Genomic DNA, 22500 nt, shown 5'->3' with positions numbered 1-22500 from the left:
ACCACCGACACTTCGAGAAGTACGAACACAGATGGATGAGTTGAAGGTCTATAAAAGCCTAGGTTCTGACTGTTTCTATCCACGCGTTATCAAAAACGTTATTCACCACTTCTGCTAGGGAGGAGAAATGTTTCATAGAAACATATGATACATTATCAACGAGAAAAAAAGGGTAAAAGTATACAGTCCATTTCAAAATAAGACAAAAGAAAACCTCATTACCAACAAGAATTCTACCATGTGGGTTTAAGTTACGGTCTAGAGACTTTACTCCTCTTTGATGAAATAGGTGTATGCGAGTCCACTGGACGTCATAACAGTGACCCTTACGTACTCAGTGAAACATGAATAATGAATTATATATTCCCTGATCCTCCAGTTTTTCGCACTTCAAACTTAAATCCCAATTAACTTGTCCCTCAGTCCTATTAAACGAATAACTTTGCTTTTATTCACATTTACTCTCAACTTTCTCCTTTCACACACTTTCCCAAACTCAGTCACCAACTTCTGCAGTCTCTCTCTCGAATCAGCCATCAGAGCTGTATATCGGCGAACAACTGACTTACTTCTTAGGCCCTCTCATCCCCCAAAGACTGCATACTTGCCCCTCTCTCCAAAACTCTTGCATTTACCTCCCAAACCACCCCATCCATAAACAAATTATGCAACCAAGGGGACACCACACACCTGTGCCGCAGACCTACCTTCACTGGAAACAAATCCTCTCTTCCTACATGTACACATGCCTTACATCCTTGATAAAAACTTTTCACTGCTTCTAACAGCTTACCTCCCACACCCTATACTCTTAAGACCTTCCACAGAGCATCTCTATCAACCCTATCATATGCCTTCTCTACATCCATAAATCCTATATACAAATCCATCTGTTTTTCTGAGTATTTCTCACACACATTCTTCAAAGCAAACACCTGATCTACATATCCTCTACCACTTCTAAAACCACACTGCTCCTCCCCAATCTGATAATCTGTACTTGCCTTCACCCTCCCTTACAATTTCCCAGGAATACTCAACAAACGTATCCCTCTGTATTTTGAACACTCACCTTTATCCCTTTTGCATTTGTACAGTGACACTATGCATGCATTTTGCCAACCTTCAGACACTTCACCATGATCCATACCAACCAATCAACAACACAGTCACCCCCTTTCTTAATAAACTCAACTGCAATACCATCCAAACCCGCCGCCTTGCCGGATTTCACCTTCCGCAATGCTTTCACAAGCTCTTAACCAAACCATTCTCCCTGACCCTATCGCTTCGCACACCACCCCGAATAAAACACCCTACATCTGCCACTCTTTCATTGAACATATTCAACAAACCTTCAAAATACTCACTCCATCACCTCACTTCATCATACCTGTTGCTACTTCCCCTTGCCCCTTCACCGATGTTCCCATTTGTTCTCGTGTCTTACGCACGTTGTTTACCTCCTTCCAAAACATCATTTTATTCTCCCTAAAGTTTAATGATACTCTCTCACACTAACTCTCATTTGCCCTCTTTTTCAACCCTTGCATCTTCCTCTTGACCCATGCCGCTTTCTTTTATATCTCCCAGTCGTGTAAGTTTGAATGGAGAAAACTTGGAGGAAGTAAGTGTTTTAGATATCTGAGGGTAGACTTAGCAGCGAATGGTACCATGGGTGGGGGAGGGGGCGAAGATTCTGGGAGCGATGGTGTGGAAGCTGACAACGTTTTCTTGGAGAGCAAAAATGGGTATGTTTGAAGCAATAACAGTTCCAACAATATTGTATGGTTGCGAGGCATGGGCTATAGATAGGATTATACGGAGGAGGGTGGATATTTTGGAAGTGAAATATATATATATATATATATATATATATATATATATATATATATATATATATATATATATATATATATATATGTATATATATATATATATATATATATATATATATATATATATATATATATATATATATATATATATATATATTCTCCCCTTTCTCCCCTATCCCTGGGGATAGGGGAAAAAGAGTACTTCCCACGTATTCCCTGCGTGTCGTAGAAGGCGACTAAAAGGGGAGGGAGCGGGTGGCTGGAAATCCTCCCCTTTCTTTTTTTTTTTAATTTTCCAAAAGAAGGAACAGAGAAGGGGGTCAGGTGAGGATGTTCCCTCTAAGGCCCAGTTCTCTGTTCTTAACGCTACCTCGCTAACGCGGGAAATGGCAAATAGTATGAAAAAAAAAGAAAAAAAAATATATATATATATATATATATATGTATATATATATATATATATATATATATATATATATATATATATATATATATATATATATATATATATATCTTTCTTTTTCTTTTAAACTATTCGCCATTTCCCGCGTTAGCGAGGTAGCATTAAGAACAGAGGACTGGGCCTTTGAGGGAATACCCTCACCTGGCCCAATTCCCTGTTCCTTCTTTTGGAAAAAAAAAAAAAAAAATGAGAGGGGAGGATTTCCAGCCCCCCGCTCCCTCCCCTTTTAGTCGCCTTCTACGACACGCAGGGAATACGTGGGAAGTATTCTTAATCCCCTATCCCCAGGGATAATATATATATATATATATATATATATATATATATATATATATATATATATATATATATATATATATATATTTGTGTGTGTGTGTGTGTGGAACATTCTTCGTCTGTTTCCTGCCGCTTCCTCGCTGACGCGGGAAACGGCTATCAGGGATGATAAAATGATAGTAATAATGATGAGGATAATAAGAATAAGAATAATGATAATAATGATAATGATAATAATGATGATAATGATGATAATGATAACAATAATCATAACATTTTCAGATAGTCCACAACAAATTTGATGCCATAATATCTTTTTTTTTCTCTCTGGACACTAGCTGGAGGGGCGGGATGCAGATGTGGCCCAGTAGTGGCCTGCGCTGCGTATCTGGATGAGGTAAGCTTTGGCAGTACCGGTTATCCTTGCAAATTTATGTGCCTCGAACTAATGTGTCTCAGTCCAGTGTTAGAGAGAGAGAGAGAGAGAGAGAGAGAGAGAGAGAGAGAGAGAGAGAGAGAGAGAGAGAGAGATCAGCTTGTTTGTATCTACAGTGCAGTTGTCTGGAGGAGGAACAATGCAGGTTGAGGCACCATCGGGCCAACTTACAAACTGGTGAATCGATAAGCTCAGCTTCCACCCTGAAGGATTGGTAACATGGGGCTGAAGATAGTGGTCATGCGGTCTTTGAGAGCGACAGTTTAATGATTCCGGCAATGGGGAGGAGGTCTGGCTATAGAGGGAAAGTCTGGCGGTATGTACTCAAGCACGCTGAAATGAGTGTCTCACTCCATGAAAAAATAATTTCTATTCAGGATTGTTTTGAGTGCGTGGCGAATGTTCCATGATTCTGTGTGTTTGTAAGGCACAAGTTTTCATTCTTTGTTGACGTTATATCTCTAGTCAAGAGAATTTTGATTGTTGACTTGTTCGTGATATTCTCTTGATTGTTAACGTGTTTCTGATATTCTCTCTCTGTTTCTCCACAGATCAGAGAAGAGTGCCTCCAGCCCAACGGTAATCCAGGGGTGTGTTGTCCAACACAAGCAACACCAGGTAAGCGTGTCTCATGTTGTGAGAATTCCATTGAACACTCGGCGAGATCCCGATAAACCTCATTGAATGAATTATTTGAACTTTCTCGGATCTTCGCTCTCTGAATATGTGATGATTATCGATTCATTTTCCATGTCCTTTCTAAGTCCTTTTCGTCTCTGATGTGTACTCTATCGCTTCTGGGGTAAAGGTCTTGACTAGGCTTCCAGAAATAACCCAGTGATCATTATGCTTAACATGCTTGATATTCCCTTCTCTCTTTGTTTAGTGGCCGCCCGGACGGGAAATGTCTTCCGAAGAGTGCGCGTTAATGTTGCCATGGACCAGCTCGATCGAAATAGGGTGGATCAAGCTTGCGATCTGGGACTTCAGGAAGTCAACGGACTCGGCCCGATCGAAGCCAATCTTGTCCGGTGAGTGTATTGATGGAGGACAGTGGAAGATGTAGACTATATATATATATATATATATATATATATATATATATATATATATATATGTATATATATATATATATATATATATATATATATATATATATATATATATATATATTTTTTTTTTTTTTTTGCTTTGTCGCTGTCTCCCGCGTTTGCGAGGTAGCGCAAGGAAACAGACGAAATAAATGGCCCAACCCACCCCCATACACATGTATATACATACGTCCACACACGCAAATATACATACCTACACAGCTTTCCATGGTTTACCCCAGACGCTTCACATGCCCTGATTCAATCCACTGACAGCACGTCAACCCCGGTATACCACATCGCTCCAATTCACTCTATTCCTTGCCCTCCTTTCACCCTCCTGCATGTTCAGGCCCCGATCACACAAAATCTTTTTCACTCCATCTTTCCACCTCCAATTTGGTCTCCCTCTTCTCCTCGTTCCCTCCACCTCCGACACATATATCCTCTTGGTCAATCTTTCCTCACTCATTCTCTCCATGTGCCCAAACCATTTCAAAACACCCTCTTCTGCTCTCTCAACCACGCTCTTTTTATTTCCACACATCTCTCTTACCCTTACGTTACTTACTCGATCAAACCACCTCACACCACACATTGTCCTCAAACATCTCATTTCCAGCACATCCATCCTCCTGCGCACCACTCTATCTATAGCCCACGCCTCGCAACCATACAACATTATTGGAACCGCTATTCCTTCAAACATACCCATTTTTGCTTTCCGAGATAATGTTCTCGACTTCCACACATTCTTCAAGGCTCCCAGAATTTTCGCCCCCTCCCCCATCCTATGATCCACTTCCGCTTCCATGGTTCCATCCGCTGCCAGATCCACTCACAGATATCTAAAACACTTTACTTCCTCCAGTTTTTCTCCATTCAAACTCACCTCTCAATTGACTTGACCCTCAACCCTACTGTACCTAATAACCTTGCTCTTATTCACATTTACTCTTAACTTTCTTCTTTCACACACTTTACCAAACTCAGTCACCAGCTTCTGCAGTTTCTCACATGAATCAGCCACCAGCGCTGTATCATCAGCGAACAACAACTGACTCACTTCCCAAGCTCTCTCATCCCCAACAGACTTCATACTTGCCCCTCTTTCCAAAACTCTTGCATTCACCTCCCTAACAACCCCATCCATAAAAAAATTAAACAACCATGGAGACATCACACACCCCTGCCGCAAACCTACATTCACTGAGAACCAATCACTTTCCTCTCTTCCTACACGTACACATGCATTACATCCTCGGTAAAAACTTTTCACTGCTTCTAACAACTTGCCTCCCACACCATATATATTCTTAGTACCTTCCACAGAGCGTCTCTATCAACTCTATCATATGCCTTCTCCAGATCCATAAATGCTACATACAAATCCATTTGCTTTTCTAAGTATTTCTCACAAGAGATAGCAAAAGCTTTGCGGAAGATGAAAGCCGGCAAGGCAGCAGGTTTGGATGGTATTGCAATGGAATTTATTAAAAAAGGGGTGACTGTATTGTTGACTGGTTGGTAAGGTTATTTAATGTATGTATGATTCATGGTGAGGTGCCTGAGGATTAGCGGAATGCGTGCATAGTGCCATTGTACAAAGGCAAAGGGGATAAAAGTGAGTGCTCAAATTACAGAGGTATAAGTTTGTTAAGTATTCCTGGTAAATTATATGGGAGGGTAATGATTGAGAGGGTGAAGGCATGTGCAGAGCATCAGATTGGGGAAGAGCAGTGTGGTTTCAGAAGTGGTAGAGGATGTGTGGATCAGGTGTTTGCTTTGAAAAATGTATGTGAGAAATACTTAGGAAAGCAAATGGATTTGTATGTAGCATTTATGGATCTGGAGAAGGCATATGATAGAGTTGATAGAGACGCTCTGTGGAAGGTACTAAGAATATATATGGTGTGGGAGGCAAGTTGTTAGAAGCAGTGAAAAGTTTTTACCGAGGATGTAATGCATGTGTACGTGTAGGAAGAGAGGAAAGTGATTGGTTCTCAGTGAATGTAGGTTTGCGGCAGGGGTGTGTGATATCTCCATGGTTTAATTTGTTTATGGATGGGGTTGTTAGGGAGGTGAATGCAAGAGTTTTGGAAAGAGGGGCAAGTATGCAGTCTGTTGTGGATGAGAGAGCTTGGGAAGCGAGTCAGTTGTTGTTCGCTGATGATACAGCGCTGGTGGCTGATTCATGTGAGAAACTGCAGAAGCTGGTGACTGAGTTTGGTAAAGTGTGTGAAAGAAGAAAGTTAAGAGTAAATGTAAATAAGAGCAAGGTTATTAGGTACAGTAGGGTTGAGGGTCAAGTCAATTGGGAGGTAAGTTTGAATGGAGAAAAACTGGAGGAAGTAAAGTGTTTTAGATATCTGTGAGTGGATCTGGCAGCGGATGGAACCATGGAAGCGGAAGTGAATCATAGGGTGGGGGAGGGGGCGAAAATCCTGGGAGCCTTGAAGAATGTGTGAAAGTTTAGAACATTATCTTGGAAAGCAAAAATGGGTATGTTTGAAGGAATAGTGGTTCCAACAATGTTGTATGGTTGCGAGGCGTGGGCTATGGATAGAGTTGTGTGCAGGAGGGTGGATGTGCTGGAAATGAGATGTTTGAGGACAATGTGTGGTGTGAGGTGGTTTGATCGAGTAAGTAATGTAAGGGTAAGAGAGATGTGTGGAAATAAAAAGGGCGTGGTTGAGAGAGCAGAAGAGGGTGTTTTGAAATGGTTTGGGCACATGGAGAGAATGAGAGGAAAGATTGACCAAGAGGATATATGTGTCGGAGGTGGAGGGAACGAGGAGAAGTGGGAGACCAAATTGGAGGTGGAAAGATGGAGTGAAAAAGATTTTAAGTGATCAGGGCCTGAACATGCAGGAGGGTGAAAGGCGGGCAAGGAATAGAGTGAATTGGATTGATGTGGTATACCGGGGTCGACGTGCTGTCAATGGATTGAATCAGGGCATGTGAAGCGTCTGGGGTAAACCATGGGGCCTGGGGTGTGGAAAGTGAGCTGTGGTTTTGAGCATTATTGCATGACAGCTAGAGACTGAGTGTGAACGAATGTGGCCTTTGTTGTCTTTTCCTAGCGCTGCCTCGCACACATGAGGAGGGAGGGGGATGTTATTCCATGTGTGGGGAGGTGGCGATGGGAATGAATAAAGGCAGACAGTGTGAATTGTGTGCATGTGTATATATGCATGTGTCTGTGTGTATATATATGTGTACATTGAGATGTATAGGTATGTATATTTGCGTGTGTGTGTGTGTACATTGTGTATGGGGGTGGGTTGTGCTATTTCTTTCGTCTGTTTCCTTGCGTTACCTCGCAAACGCGGGAGACAGCGACAAAGCAAAATAGAATAAATAAAATAATATATATATATATATATATATATATATATATATATATATATATATATATATATATATATAGAGAGAGAGAGAGAGAGAGAGAGAGAGAGAGAGAGAGATCAAATTCCATTTGCTGTAACAGATATGATGCATTACCCGAAGCTGTGGTACATCTCCCAGCCCACCATGTACTGTAGAGCTGACCTTAGTGCTCCTTCCTTACTTCAGGAACAACATAATCCTGCCCAAAACCTCGCCGGCATACCATCACCTGCGTGTCTTTAAAATTAGTAGCGGAGCTAAGGACATGGACCGGCGTGCCTCAGTCATTCACGCTGCCTCAGCGAACATGGTCAAAGAGTGAGTATCTGCAGCCGAAGAGGCCCTTCTCCATGTCACCTATGCCTTAGATTAAATCTGAAAGACTGTCCCGGTATCTCACTCCCTGTGCCCATGAAAAAGTCCAATGAGCAAGGGAATTATGTATGTTTAGAACTCTTACCTATTGTGAATGCTCCAAGGTTCTTCTCCTAATCAGATTTTTGCAGGGTTACTTTAGATTCCTTCATTATATCTTTGTGGAAGTCCCCGTTTCTTTCTAAATCTAGATGATAGTTATTACCCAGATATCATGTGTCCGAGAGGACGTACACACAAAATCAACTTTCACTGAACCATTCCTGTGTTATCATCGTTTATCATAATACAAAATAACACTCCAAATCAGATCATATTGATTGCATAACCACTTCCACTTACTGGGATTGTATAAAGACCTAATTCTGAGCGAACTGTTGGCTCAATTTCTGAACTAGTCCTGTCCCTCATTTGCTTATTTGTGTAAGACTGTGGCAGATTGTTTTATGTTTCTTCTTGAGTGAACAACGGGAAGAGTTTACTGGGGTGCATTCCCAGGCTTTGATAATGTGGGTTATGAGGCTATTCGTATAACATTAACAATAGCAAGTAAGCTCTGAGATCAATGCGCTAGTAATCATGTTTGTAAAACCACAAAAGGCTTCAGATGGATAAATGTTGGTAGTATAAAGATACACTAGCAACATCTCTCATCACCATCACAAAGGTATGTGACTGTGTCATCAGAGGATTGCCTCTGACAATTCCTAATGCAGAATGATAAGAGCCAGGATGTTCCGCTGTAGGTGCGTTGCAAATGGCAGGCAGCTGATAGGCATCAACAAATTGAATGTGTTATGATTTGGCGGTGTTTGCCATAGGGCAATTGGAAATGTTCATTAGCTCAAGTCCTCTCAGGTATTCTTTATCATTAGTGTCCATTAATATCTCTTATCAGGAGTCATAACAAACCAAAGAGAAAGAAAGAAAATGAGTCAGACCAGATGTGATTCGTCTTGCTTTTGCAGGTTTAGTCTGACGAAAGATCAGGGAGCTCACGGTCTAAGGAATATGAAAGTTGCAGACTCCAAGCTCAGTGACATGTGCCCCCGGAATCCCAGGTGTGATGCTAACAGCAAGTACCGCACCGCTGATGGGTCATGCAATAACCTGCAGAACCCTACCTGGGGTATGAGCAACACACCCACCCAGAGGATCCTTCCACCAACCTACGATGACGGTAGGAAGCGTTCAGGATGTCTAACATGCTTCTAACTGATGGTGTGGTGTGACGTTTCATTATAATAACTGTGGCAGTACAGGAGATCTAAATGCTTTTCCCTACCAGGTGTGTCAGCACCTCGAACGCTAGCCACCGACGGAACTACTCTGCCGAATGAGCGTATCGTCGCCAACAACGTCCTGGTAGATGCAAATAGGCCAGACCCGCAGTTTACGTCATCAGTCATGCAATGGGCACAGTTTCTTGACCACGACTTCGCTCACATTCCCTTCCCAGCCATGGGTAAAGAGTTCCCTACGTTAATATGTTTGGTTATAATCGCTCATATCTTCAGATTTGGGGTTTGAGATTGGACAAGGCAAGTCATTTGTCACTCTCAAAAATGACCTAGAGCATATGATTCAATATCTCCAGGTTATCAAAGGTCAAGCAGAGAGTAGTAATGACGCTAATGACCAACTGTCTTGATACATGGTTTGATTCTTCGTTTTCAGCGAACGGAGAAGCGATCGAATGTTGCCCCGATGGAAAGATAGCGCCAGATGAACTTCTTCACCCTCGATGCTGGCCCATTGACACCACAGGCGACCCATTTTACGGTCCCCAGGGTATCAGCTGCATGAACTTCCTCAGGAGTATGGTTGCTGTGGGTGTCGGACAGGATTGTACCTTTGGCTTTGCAGAACAGGTATGTGATATGAGCAAAAGGCAATGACTTTTATGTATTTATTTGATTTCTTTTATTTGATAGATGTGGTTATCTGTACCCTAACGACGATATATGTCTCCTATGTGTCTTCCTTGATATCATATTTTCTTATCTTCTTTTTGAACATTCACCTTTATCCCCTTTGCCTTTGTATAGTGGTACTTTGCATGCATTCTGCCAACCCTCAGGCACTTCACCACGATCAATACCAACCAGTCAACAACACAGTCACCCCCTTTCTTAATAAATTCTACTGCAATACCAATATTTTGACCATTATCAAGGATTTGGTTCTCACCTCTAAACATTTCCTGACTTTTTCTGGTGTTTCTCTTCATCACACATATCGTACTAAAGGAAAGTAGAGGCAATTCCTCTCTCCTAATTCTAGGCAGTGCAACATACGTTAATCAGTAAAAAATATTTAGGATACGAACTTACTGTAACATTAGCTTAGCAACCATATAAGAGTGGCTACCAAGATGATTCCCAGACACAAAACCTTTGAGAGCTGACGAAACAAATTAGGTGATCTACCACAGGTTTTCCAAGGATATCAAAAGCTTTGATAATCTCCATCTAAAAACTTGATTCGTCTGATTTCACGCTACTTAAGTCGTACTTCGCCTTCAAATTAGGCGAAAACTTTTTTTTTTTTTGTCAACAGGGTTGATATATGGATTGAATTGTCAGAGTGAGTGAAAGTAGCACCATAGATACGTTTAAGAATAAACTTGACAAATATTTTCCTTTATTATTTGCGTCTTAATTACAGCTTGCAGGTTTTACTCTGAATCACGTGCATGCCCATTTTTTCCTCCTACCGCACTAAGCTGTGAGTTTCGGACGTGTTCCATACATCTTTCGACATCTTCACAAGCAGCCTGGAAAGGACCCAAGAGTCTGTTGCCTTTGGAATTCTTTTGTATTTCTTTCTATAAAAGTCAAGGCAAGATCATCCGGCAGAGGGATGATGCATAAAGCTTTGGTAGAACAGTAGTTGAAGACCATACTGAAATGTTGCAAAGAAAGTTGTTTAATACGATTAAGCGCCTCAGAAGGTTTGATTAAGAACGAGTTTTTGTGGACAACAACAACAACAACAACAACGAAATAGATGAATGGCAGTTTTAAAAGTTCTAGGAACTTGTGTAAAAACAATGATACCAACTCTTCTGAATTGACCTGATCTAGTGAGGAGTCAAGTCCTCAGAATTATTTGTCCGTGATGGAGTAGTTAAGTATAGAGCAGCCGGCACTGAGCAAACCCAGCTTTACTTCCTCCCAGCACAGCCTTTTGTTAATTTGATACGTACAGCAAACGGGGACATATAACACATATACAACCACACAACCTTTCGATTTCTTTCTTTTTTTTTTATACCTGACCTCTTTTTCTCGCGCAGTGAGGCAGCACCAAAATCAAACGAACAAATTCCCACCAAAATCAGAACCTAGCCACAGCCATACCTCACACATCTTTTCGCAGTTTCCCCTGACCGCTCCACATACCCTGGTTCAGTACACTGACAGCAGGTAACCCCCGTATCCCACCTCGCTCCAATTTGCTGTACCCCCATGCACCTCTCACACCCTCCTGCATGTTCAGGCCCCGATCGCTCAGACCATCTTTCACTCCATCCTTCCACCACTAATTCAATCTCCTGCTTGTCCCTTCCACCTCTTGCACGTATAACCTCTTAGTCGCCTCTCTTCACTCATCCTCTCTTTGTATCCGAACCATTCACCTCACCCTCTCGGGCTCTCTCTATCATACTCTTCTTACTACTATATCGTTTCTAATTCGATGAATTTTCCTCACATAGCGAATCGACCTCAAGCATATCAATTATTTTTCCAAAGGCCCAAGCCTCGAATCCATACAGCACTGTCTGGATTACTATACCATCAAATATAACCATCTTTATCCTCACAGGGAGTGACATCTTTCCACAAACTCCTCAATGCACCCTGGACCTTAACCCCCTCACCCACCCTATGGCTCACGTCAGCTTTCATGGTTCCAACCGCTGCCGTGTCTTCTCTTAGGTATCTAAAGCAGTCCACTTCCACTAGGTTCTCTCCATTCATATTCACACTTCAACCAGTCTGTCCCTCTCCTCTTCTAAACCGTACTCTTATTCACATCAGTTCTTAACGTTCTTCTCTCTCTCTTACATTCTCTCAAAAACTCAGGTACCAGCTTATGCAATTTTCGGTCCTGAGTTTGCCGGTAGAGCTGCAGACCCGTCCCTCTCCCCAAGACTCGCATTTACCTCCGTCACCACCTTGTCGATGGTGACATCACACACCCTTGCTCGTAGGCCCATCTTCGCCTGGAACGTCTCACCTTTCTCTCTTCGTACTTGCAAGCACGCCCTTCTCTCTTGATGTAAGCTCCTCACTGCCTCCAGCAGCGTTCTTCCCACACAATATATTTGCAATACCTTTCACAAAGCATCTCTTTCAACCTTACCACACGCTTTTCCCAGATCCATGAATGCCACATGCATATCTTTGTCTTTCTCTAGGGATTTCTCACGCACATATTTCAAAGTAACGCCTGACCCACACTTCCTCTACTACTCCTGAGACTTCCCCATTCTAATGCTCAGTGCATGGCATCACCCTTCCAATCACCACTCTCCCATACAAGTAACAAAGTATACTGAACAGACTTATATCTTTGTAATTCGAACATTCCCTTTTGTTCCCCTTGTCTGTATACATTGGCAATATACAGGCATTCTACCAATCCTCAGGCACGTCACCTTAAACCATACATATACTGAAAATCCTAACTAGCCATTCAACAGTGATGTGACCCACTCCGCACAATTTACCACACATCACCATCCTCAAGGGTTTCACCACCTCTTCTCTTTTCTGCAAACCATTCATCATGACTCTCTTGCTCCATATACCTCCACGCCACAGACACCTTACAATACCACCTTTCATCTAAAACAATCAACAGTCCTTCAAAACACTTCCTCCATCTCCTTTTTTATTTTTTCTTTACCTGTTACCTTTGCCATATGTTTTCATTTGTTTTGTTCTCATACTTTTAATTTCCTTTCAAAACATTTTCTTGTTTTTTGAAGTTTGCTGATACGTTCTCAATCCCTACTTATTTTCTGTTTTTCAGCTCTTGCTCTTTCCTCTTGACCTCCTGCCACATTCTTATTTACTCACACTCTTTCCCTGCAGATATCGACCAGATAATAATTCTTTCTCTTTAACTAACAGCCTAACTTTCCTATTTCACCACTCATTACTCTTCCTCTGGTGCCCGAGCCTTACTTTCCGCAAGTCACATCCATCTTCCGGACATGTAAGCACTGCATACCAAATACCTTTTATTTTTTGCTCTAGTATTGTTTACCCTCACCTCATGCTATTCCTCATCGAATCTCGAGGCATTTCCGCACAAAACCTCTTTCCAAGCTAACTCACTTTTCCATTCATGTCAGTTCCAATTTTCTTAAGGCATTGCAAACTTTCATATTCGCCTCAACTATGAAGGTGATCAGACATCCAAAGAGCCGTTCCTCTAAGTACATTCATAGCCAATAATCTCTTCTTTGCATGCCTTTTAACTTGCGCATAATCCATTAATACCTGCTCACCATTGACTCCGTTCATCAGTGTATAATACGCATGCATTTTCTTTCTCCTCCTTTAACCAGGTATTCCCAATTAACAGTCCTGTTTCAGCACGCAACTCTACAAGCTGTACAACATTTTCATTCACATTAGGTATCTTGGTCACCTAAATCTCCTATTCTGATCTGAGGATGAGCACTTGCATTCGATACTTTCCCAAAAAAGAGAAGAGTAGACTGATTCTAAATACCTCCCGTCGACAGGTGAACCAACTGACTCACTGGATAGACGCGTCATCGGTTTACGGGTCGACCGCAGAGGAGCAGCGGAACCTAAGGACTTTCAGTAACGGACTGATGAAGACCTCCGGAGATGACCTTCTACCCATCAACCCTGACCAAGGCGGCGAGTGCGAGGCACTGGAACGTGGAGCTCGCTGCTTCCTGGCAGGTTGGTCCTTCATGATCGAGTTAACCATTTCAGCCGCATTGCATCACTGGAGTGTAGTGGGTGTGGGAGGAAGGCGGCCGTTTTGTGTTGTCCCGTCTCGTACGAACGTGGGAATTTATTGCTATCCTCGAGCAAATAGCCCCGGGTATGAGGTCTTGTTCTCTGTCGTCCTTAAGGACGTTGCATCACTACAGCTGTATCACCTTAAAACTCCTACACTATCACTCGCTATACAGCTGTACCAGTATATAACTACAGGTCTATAGTTTATATCACTGCATTTCTGTAGGAGTTTTGACTGTACCACTATCACTATACACTGAGACATCATTTTAACGATCACTGCACTTCTGTAACATTACTGTATCACTGAAAGCTTATCACATTACCGTTCAGGCATCATTACATCAATTTGACACTATCACTGCACCGCTGTAACTGCTTTGCTGTAACACTCGATGTTTCACTGGAGCATTACTGCGACACCGTAACATTATTATTGCACCTTTGGATTATCACTGTAACACTATTGCTATACTACTATGATATTAATGCATCACTGTAACGTTCACAGCACAGTTAAATATCACTGCATCATCGTAGCACTCTCACTGCATTCCCAGAACATCTCTACAACACTGTAACGCTATCACTGCATTAATGTAACATTAACCCGTACCGCAGGAACATCACTGTATCACCGTTAGATTATCCAAAAATCACTGAAGCATCACTACGTCACTTTAATACTATCACTGCATAACAAGAATATCACAGTATTGCTGTACCATTATCACTGCACAGTGGAACATCAATGTAACAATATCACTGCACAGCTGGACCATTATTGCATCGCTTTATAGTCGCATCACAACCGGAACATCACTGCAACATCCATTACACCTCTCGACCATCACTGTAACACGACTGGAACATCACTGTAACACCAGCATTATACCGCTGGAACATCACTGAATAACTGAATCACTGTCAATCCGTTAATGCAACACTAAGAGCATTACTGCATCGTTGGTACACTGCCTTGATGGCAGTATGACACTGCATCACTATAAGACTATCACTGTATCATCATTACGACCATATTACTGTAATGAGACCACTCTATCACTGCAACATATACAATCTATCACTGCCTCTGTTGCATTACCTCTGCAGAGGGTTTCTGTATCACAACACTGATACAAAATTTCATTATGGAATATTACCATTGCATCATGTAGCGATTTCATTGTAACTTTGTATCACTCTAACAGTAGTACACCGAATCACTGCAAGAGACTTGCTGTGTCAACGGTGTAACAATGTATCGCCCTGACACTGTGACAGTGTTACACTGAATCACTGCAGGAGTCTTACTGTGTCACTGGATCACTCCCATTGTTGCACTGCATGTTACATTACCATTATATCATTATAGAACTGTCATTGTATGTAACACTTTATGTATGTATATATAAGGACTAGTTTATAGCCCACCCGCCTCCCGTCCATACAGGCGTTAGAGGTAGACGAAAGTTTATAATTAATCATTAAGAAATTGTACTGGACGTACAAAGAGGTTGGAGATTCTAACATGCCGGTATGTGAGTAGGAGGAATCCCTTTCCTTTAGCTCTAGGTGCGGACAGTGCTTAAATTTGCTTGATAGTGCCTTAATCCAACTGGTTGAGAAATCTACTCATAACGAGAATATATTAGATTTAGTTCCAACTTCAAATGAAGATGTCAAGTTGGAGAAAAGTTTGGTTTAAAGTATCATCGACTAGTTACTTTCGAGGTGAATTTCATCTCCACAGTATATACATTGTTGGTCAACATGATATTCATGAAAAATATTAGATTTTAGACTCACCAATCTTACTAATCTTTACACTGCTCTTGACAGCAAAACTTGGGTTAATGTGGTCAGTAACATTTTCAAAGCAGTAGAGTGAACATATGCTCCAGTGCGCAGAAGACTCTCTTTCTTCTAAAGCGAGCTAAAGTAGTAAAACATTGAGGCGCCTGTTTTGTAAGAAACTCATGTAGAGATCAGTGACCATCATGATTGTGGAAATTATGTAAATCTGCGTAAAGAAGCGGAGAAACACATGACACAGAGTAAACGTATGCATGAAGCGTATATTGTCAAAAATGGCTAAAAGAAACCCCAAGGAGTTTTTATAGTTATGTTAAAAGAAAGTTGGGATTCACAACCTAGTCGGTCCATTAATTACGGAAAACAATGACTTGGTTCAAGACAACGAAGCTTTGGCAAAAATCTTAAACGATTTTTTTTTTTCATCTGTATTTACGATCTAAAACAAATCATATACCTTACCCACTTTCACTGATAAGAAAGGAGAGCGTTTTGAAGCATGTTGACATAAAAGTTGAAGACATACTATCAGCAATAAACAGAAAGAAGTAAACAAAACAGCAGGCCTTTATAGGTTATATGTGAAAAAGGCAAAGAACGAGATAGTTAAGTCCGAGAATGCTCTTTCCAAATAAGTCACTTACTATGAGGAACGTTCTGGTGGAATGTAATTTTGCCAATGTAACACACCTTAATTCCAGTACTTAGTAACTTATGGAAACTATCATTGGAGACAGAATTGACCATTCTAAAGACCACCGCTTGATAAACGAGTTACAGCATTGTTTTCGACGCAGTTGCTCAGGTCTGATAGATTTGTTTTATTTTTCTTATGATATAATCAACATGCTTGATGAAGTAAAGCAGCTGATGTCCTATGTTCATATCAAGTTATGGGTCAAAGGTTACTGGCAAAAGTTAAGTCACTTGATGTTGATTGGTTTGTGCCTCGGTGGATAGGATATTGGCTGACTTTCCTTTATCAAGGAGTTGCGATCAATGGTAAGGCCTCAGAATGGTAAGACGTAACAAGTTTTGTGCCACAGGGATCAGTCTTGTCAGTTTTGGGACCGGTTCTCTTTTCATATATGTTTATGATATTCATAATGGGCTGCATTGTGAGATATCGAAATTCGCAGATGATACTAAGATGAGACATAATCTACAAATAAACTTGGACATCGGCAGCTTCAAACTGACGTAAATTGGTGGGCGGAGCTCATAGGTAGCGAATGAATTTTGACAACGTTAAGTGTAAAGCTCTACACATCGGTAGTAAAGACGAAGAGGTAAGCTACTGTATGAATTGTGTTGAACTGCAAAGGGTGAATCAGGAACAAGAAATTGGGCGTAATAGTCTCTGGTGAACTAAAGCCAAGTAAGCAGTGCACAGAAGTAACAAAAATTGCTAACAATATTCTTGGATTCATAGGTCAAGGCTTTCGAATTCAAGTCTAGGGAAGTCATCCTTACTTTTACATTCGTTGCTGCGTCATCATTATGAATAATGTATTCAGTTTTGGTTACACTACTTGAGAAAAAAAAAGACCAAAAATGACTAAGAGTTCAGGGTCGTGCTACCAAAATGATTCCTGGACTGATAAGCAAATCCTATGAGAGCCTACCAAACGACTCGAATCTGTTTAGCTTAGAAAAGAGAGGGTTAAGAGGTCATCTAACATAGGTATCCAAAATTATTGAAGACTTGGATAATCTAGATCTAACAAGCTAAGACTTGGTTCGTCTGATTTCACTCATAGTGATAGATACAAACTCGTGGGCAAATGGTTTACCTCGAATGAGGCGAAGTACGTTTTTTTTTTTTTCAAGATTAACATATGGATTTATTTACTCATTGAAGTGGTTGACAACAGTTCTATAAATACGTTTAAGAATGGATCTTATAAACATTTCGCTTCAAGACCACGACAAACATTATATACCTCTCCTTAGTCACACTGCCAATTTCCAGCCCCCCCCCTCTCTCCTCTCTCTCTCTCTCTCTCTCTCTCTCTCTCTCTCTCTCTCTCTCTGAATTACCTAAATGCCTTTCTCCTTTTACCACAATAATTTGTGATTTTCTGATATCTTCCACTGTCACAAGCAGCCTCGAAGGGACCCAGTAATGTATAGCTATTTCCTCTGTGTAATCCTTTTGTATAAGATCACTGCATCTCTGCAGCAGCTTCAGTGGTGTTACATTTTATCTTTTTTCTTTTTTTAGGTTTAGTAAAGGTAGTGTTGAACGAGAGAGTTGGGGTAGTAAAAGTTGGAAACATTTGAATGAAAGGAACTGTTAGATTGAAGGTCTTTGAACAGCCAGTAAAAGTTGTTCAAAATGTTCACGATGGCCATTCTTACAGCGATATGTACGAAATCAGATGTGGTTGTGGTGCCGAACTGCAACTTGGAGACTAGGGATCTTGGGTGGTAGGAGGTGACGGGGGTGCGAATGATTGAGTAGCTTCTTCCCGAATTATTAGATGATAGAAAAGAAACTGGAATGAATGGCAAGCTAACCGACTACAGCACAACACATTATTATAACATCAACACCAAATCATTGCATCACCATTACTTTATAACTGGGACCGTATCTCTGTAACACTCAAACATCCCAGTATACTACCATAGTACTAACGCTGTGTCCCTCCATCAGTCCTAGATCATCCAAATATCATCATCATTTCTATATTCCATGTGTATCTGCGAAGCTATCACTCTCTCATCGCAGTGCCCTTACAGTATGAGAGCAGCGTTGCCGGCAACCACCTTATCACCACAACTTTATCACTGTCTCACTCCAGGTGACTCGCGGTCGAACGAACAGCCAGGTCTGACAGCCATTCACATCTTGTGGTTAAGGCAGCACAACAGTGTGGCCCGAGAGCTTCAAAACCTCAACCCTCGATGGAACGACGAGACAGTCTTCCAAGAAGCTCGAAGGATCATCATCGGCCAGATTCAGCATATCACCTACAACGAGTGGCTACCCATCATTGTCGGTGAGGCGGTAGATCTACTCATCTGAAGTTTATATATATTCCTAAAATAACCAAAATATTGTCAGCATCACCACTTTGTGACAGACGAAAACTAGAATCAATGTAGCTTCAGTTAGGGACAACGTAGAAAGCTTCAGAATCTTCTAACCTTTCAATGCCCACTTGCAGGTAACGCATTTTTGGACGCCTTCGGCATCAACGTCCTTCAAAGTGGATTTAGTTCCGACTACAATCCCAACTTAAACCCTAATATGAACAATGAATTTTCCACGGCTGCCTTCAGATTTGGTCATACCCTTGTACAGGGATCACTTCGGTAAGAATGTTGATATGATTTCTTGTTTCATAAAAACATTAGATACGCTGCTGTCATTACGTGTATCGATATAACTAAACACGCAGATACATGAGAAAGACCTGAGATATCTAACTTCACACATTCGTTTCCGAAGTCGTACTACAGAAGAGAGTACAGAAATTAAGGATATCTGGACACTGACCTGTGTCAGCGTTCAGAAAGTAAAAGGAAGAAAAATTATGATTTATAGAGGAGGTTGAAATTTATAAATGACACATATCGAGACTACTCACAAACTCTGCTTATTTTTTCTTTTTGTTATAATGAATTCTCGTAAGGGTTTGGATTCTAGCATTGTACACTTCCATCAGACTGTTTTCTGAGGATGGCGTCACCAGCAATATCAAGCTACGTAACCACTTCAACTCGCCACATCTCATTCAGAGAGACAGAAGATTCGATGAGATCGTTCGAAGTTTCACGCAACTCGCCAGCCAAAGTTTCGACTCTTTCGTGACACAGGAATTGTCGAATCACCTCTTCCAGGTGGGTTGCATAAATCATTCTCATTAGAAGAGTATACTTACGCTTGTGATATTCATTACATATATGATTATACATACCTGAGTAAGTCTTAGGAGTTCACAGGGATGAAGACCCATAGATAATAATTCTTCAAGTGGTGGTCAGTGACTCCACTGAACCCCTTCAACTTCCTTCGCTAGTGCCACATATGCAGCTGTAGCTAAGTTTTAGTTCTTCCATACGCAAGCTCCCATTTCTTTTTTTCATAATTCTTCATTTACATGACAGCTAGAGATTGAGTGTGAACGAATGGGGCCTTTGTTGTCTTTTCCTAGCGCTACCTCGCACACATGAGGGGGGAGGGGGTTGTTAATACATGTGTGGCGAGGTGGCGATGGGAATGAGTAAAGGCAGACAGTATGAATTATGTACATAGATATATACGTATATGTCTGTGTGTGTATATATATGTATACATTGAGATGTATAGGTATGTATATGTGCTGTGTGTGGACGTGTATGTATATACATGTGTATGTGGGTGGGTTAGGCCATTCTTTCGTCTGTTTCCTTGCTCTACCTCGCTAACGCGGGAGACAGTGACAAAGCAAAATAAATTAATAAATAAATACATCATTTACTTTTCTGGTGCTTATTCATTGCTTGATATTAGATTACCAACGCTGTTTAGACTATTCCCTCATTTTTTATGATGGATATTAACCTGTGTTTCTGCCTCTCAACAGACCCCACGGTTTAACTTTGGTATGGATTTGATGAGTATCAACATGCATCGGGGACGAGACCACGGCATAGCTACATACAACAGTGTACGACAAATTTGCGGTCTGCCTCGCGCCAATTCATTCAATGATCTCAGAGACCAGATTAGAAAGGAAGTAAGTCTTGTTACTGACTTGAATCTGTCTTAATCTGTGTCAACATTGATATCACTTGCCCAAGTGCTGGGATTATGTTATTATAAATTTGCCCATATGGGATGGGAAATCTTTTTGCATTGGCAAGGAGTTCTTAGAATAAATTAATAGACAGATAACAGTTCATTGGATTTAGGCAGCCACTCGGCTAGAGATACACATTTGAGTTATTAAGAGATATTATAGAACTGGGAGGTCATGATGGCTATTGTTAACGAATCATACAAGAGCTTGAGATCAGAGTGAGCTGGATATTTTCACACTTTGGATAAGCATATGGGTGAGGTACATTGTGTTGAGCTTTGGAGTTATTTCACGCCGGGTGATCATGGACGCATAGCTTACCCACCGTAATATCTATGACATATAGACTTTCTACCAATAACAATGTTTTCTTCCAGTACCTCACCTCTTCTGCAGTTCTTTAGGGGTTGCCTCTGTCCGTAGTATTATCTCTCTCACATATGCTACCAAAGGGCAATGTTGTTCTCGCATCACTGTCATACTGATGTAGCTACCTTACCACACACAGGTTGTCGACCAGCTCGCCGCGGTCTACAAGAGCGTCGACGACATCGACTTCTTCGTCGGCGGCATCTCGGAGAGACCGGTGAAAGGCGGTCTCTTGGGCTGGACCTTCCTGTGTGTCGTCGGAGATCAGTTCGCCAGACTGAAGAAAGCAGACAGATTCTTCTACGACCTCGAAGGACAGCCTGGATCATTTAACGAAGGTAGGTCTAATTCTGCATTTGATTATCTAATTATCGTAGAAACTTTGTTTATGTTAGCTGATACGGCACGGCCAGCTGAGACCCTAATCAAGGCCATCCCATTAACGCTACACACACACACACACACACACACACACACATATATATATATATATATATATATATATATATATATATATATATATATATATATATATATATATATATTCATGCTATTCACCATTTCCCGCATTAGCGAGGTAGCGTTAAGAACAGAGGACAGAGCCTTTGAGGGAATGTTCTCACTTGGCCCCTTCTCTGTTCCTCTTTTGGAAAATTAATAAAGGAGAGGGGAGGATTTCCAGTCTCCCGCTCCCTCCCCTCTAGTCGCCTTCTACGACACGCAGGGAATACGTGGGAACTGTTCTTTACATATATATATATATATATATATATATATATATATATATATATATATATATATATATATATATATATATATATATATCCCTGGGAATAGGGGAGAAAGGATACTTCCCACGCATTCCTCACGTGTCGTAGAAGGCGACTAAAGGGGACGGGAGCGGGGGGGCTAGAAACCCTCCCCTCCCTGTATTTAAACTTTCTAAAAGGGAAACAGAAGGAGTCACGCGGGGAGTGCTCATCCTCCTCGAAGGCTTAGATTGGGGTGTCTAAATGTGTGTGGATGTAACCAAGATGAGAAAAAAGAGAAATACGTAGTATGTTTGAGGAAAGGAACCTAGATGTTTTTGCTCTGAGTGAAACGAAGCTCAAGGGTAAAGGGGAAGAGTGGTTTGGGAATGTCTTGGGAGTAAAGTCAAGGGTTAGTGAGAGGACAAGAGCAAGGGAAGGAGTAGAACTACCCCTGAAACAGGAGTGGTGGGAGTATGTGATAGAGTGTAAGAAAGTAAACTCTAGATTGATATGCGTAAAACTGAAAGTTGATGGAGAGAGATGGGTGATTATTGGTGCATATGCACCTGGACATGAGAAGAAAGATCATAAGAGGCAAGTGTTTTGGGAGCAGCTGAATGAGTGTGTTAGTGGTTTTGATGCACGAGACCGGGTTATAGTGATGGGTGATTTGAATGCAAAGGTGAGTAATGTGGCAGTTGAGGAAATAATTGGTATACATGGAGTGTTCAGTGTTGTAAATGGAAATGGTGAAGAGCTTGTAGATATATGTGCAAAAGGACTGGTGATTGGGAATACCTGGTTTAAAAAGAGAGATATACTTAAGTATACGTATGTAAGTAGGACAGATGGCCAGAGAGCGTTATTGGATTACCTGTTAATTGATAGGCGCGC

The 22500-nt window shown here is 41.3% G+C and overlaps 1 protein-coding gene across 4 annotated transcripts in view; it reads left to right on the top strand.

The window, feature by feature from the left end:
• The window catches only part of LOC139756014 (salivary peroxidase/catechol oxidase-like), a 44568-nt gene that overhangs the window by 9466 nt on the left and 12602 nt on the right, over window positions 1–22500 (top strand). For all 4 annotated transcript variants that reach the window (XM_071674950.1, XM_071674952.1, XM_071674951.1 and 1 more), the window contains exons 3-15: window positions 2916–2974; window positions 3565–3631; window positions 3900–4044; window positions 7681–7812; window positions 8838–9049; window positions 9158–9334; window positions 9547–9740; window positions 13631–13817; window positions 18503–18700; window positions 18869–19016; window positions 19370–19544; window positions 20270–20422; window positions 20994–21192. In XM_071674950.1, the coding sequence (XP_071531051.1) occupies window positions 2916–2974; window positions 3565–3631; window positions 3900–4044; window positions 7681–7812; window positions 8838–9049; window positions 9158–9334; window positions 9547–9740; window positions 13631–13817; window positions 18503–18700; window positions 18869–19016; window positions 19370–19544; window positions 20270–20422; window positions 20994–21192 (2046 nt within the window). The remainder of the gene's footprint in view (window positions 1–2915; window positions 2975–3564; window positions 3632–3899; window positions 4045–7680; window positions 7813–8837; window positions 9050–9157; window positions 9335–9546; window positions 9741–13630; window positions 13818–18502; window positions 18701–18868; window positions 19017–19369; window positions 19545–20269; window positions 20423–20993; window positions 21193–22500) is intronic.

The sequence above is a fragment of the Panulirus ornatus genome, chromosome 20 (genome assembly GCF_036320965.1).
Source record: "Panulirus ornatus isolate Po-2019 chromosome 20, ASM3632096v1, whole genome shotgun sequence".
NCBI lineage: Eukaryota > Metazoa > Arthropoda > Malacostraca > Decapoda > Palinuridae > Panulirus > Panulirus ornatus.
This window is presented reverse-complemented; position numbering and strand designations above follow the sequence as displayed.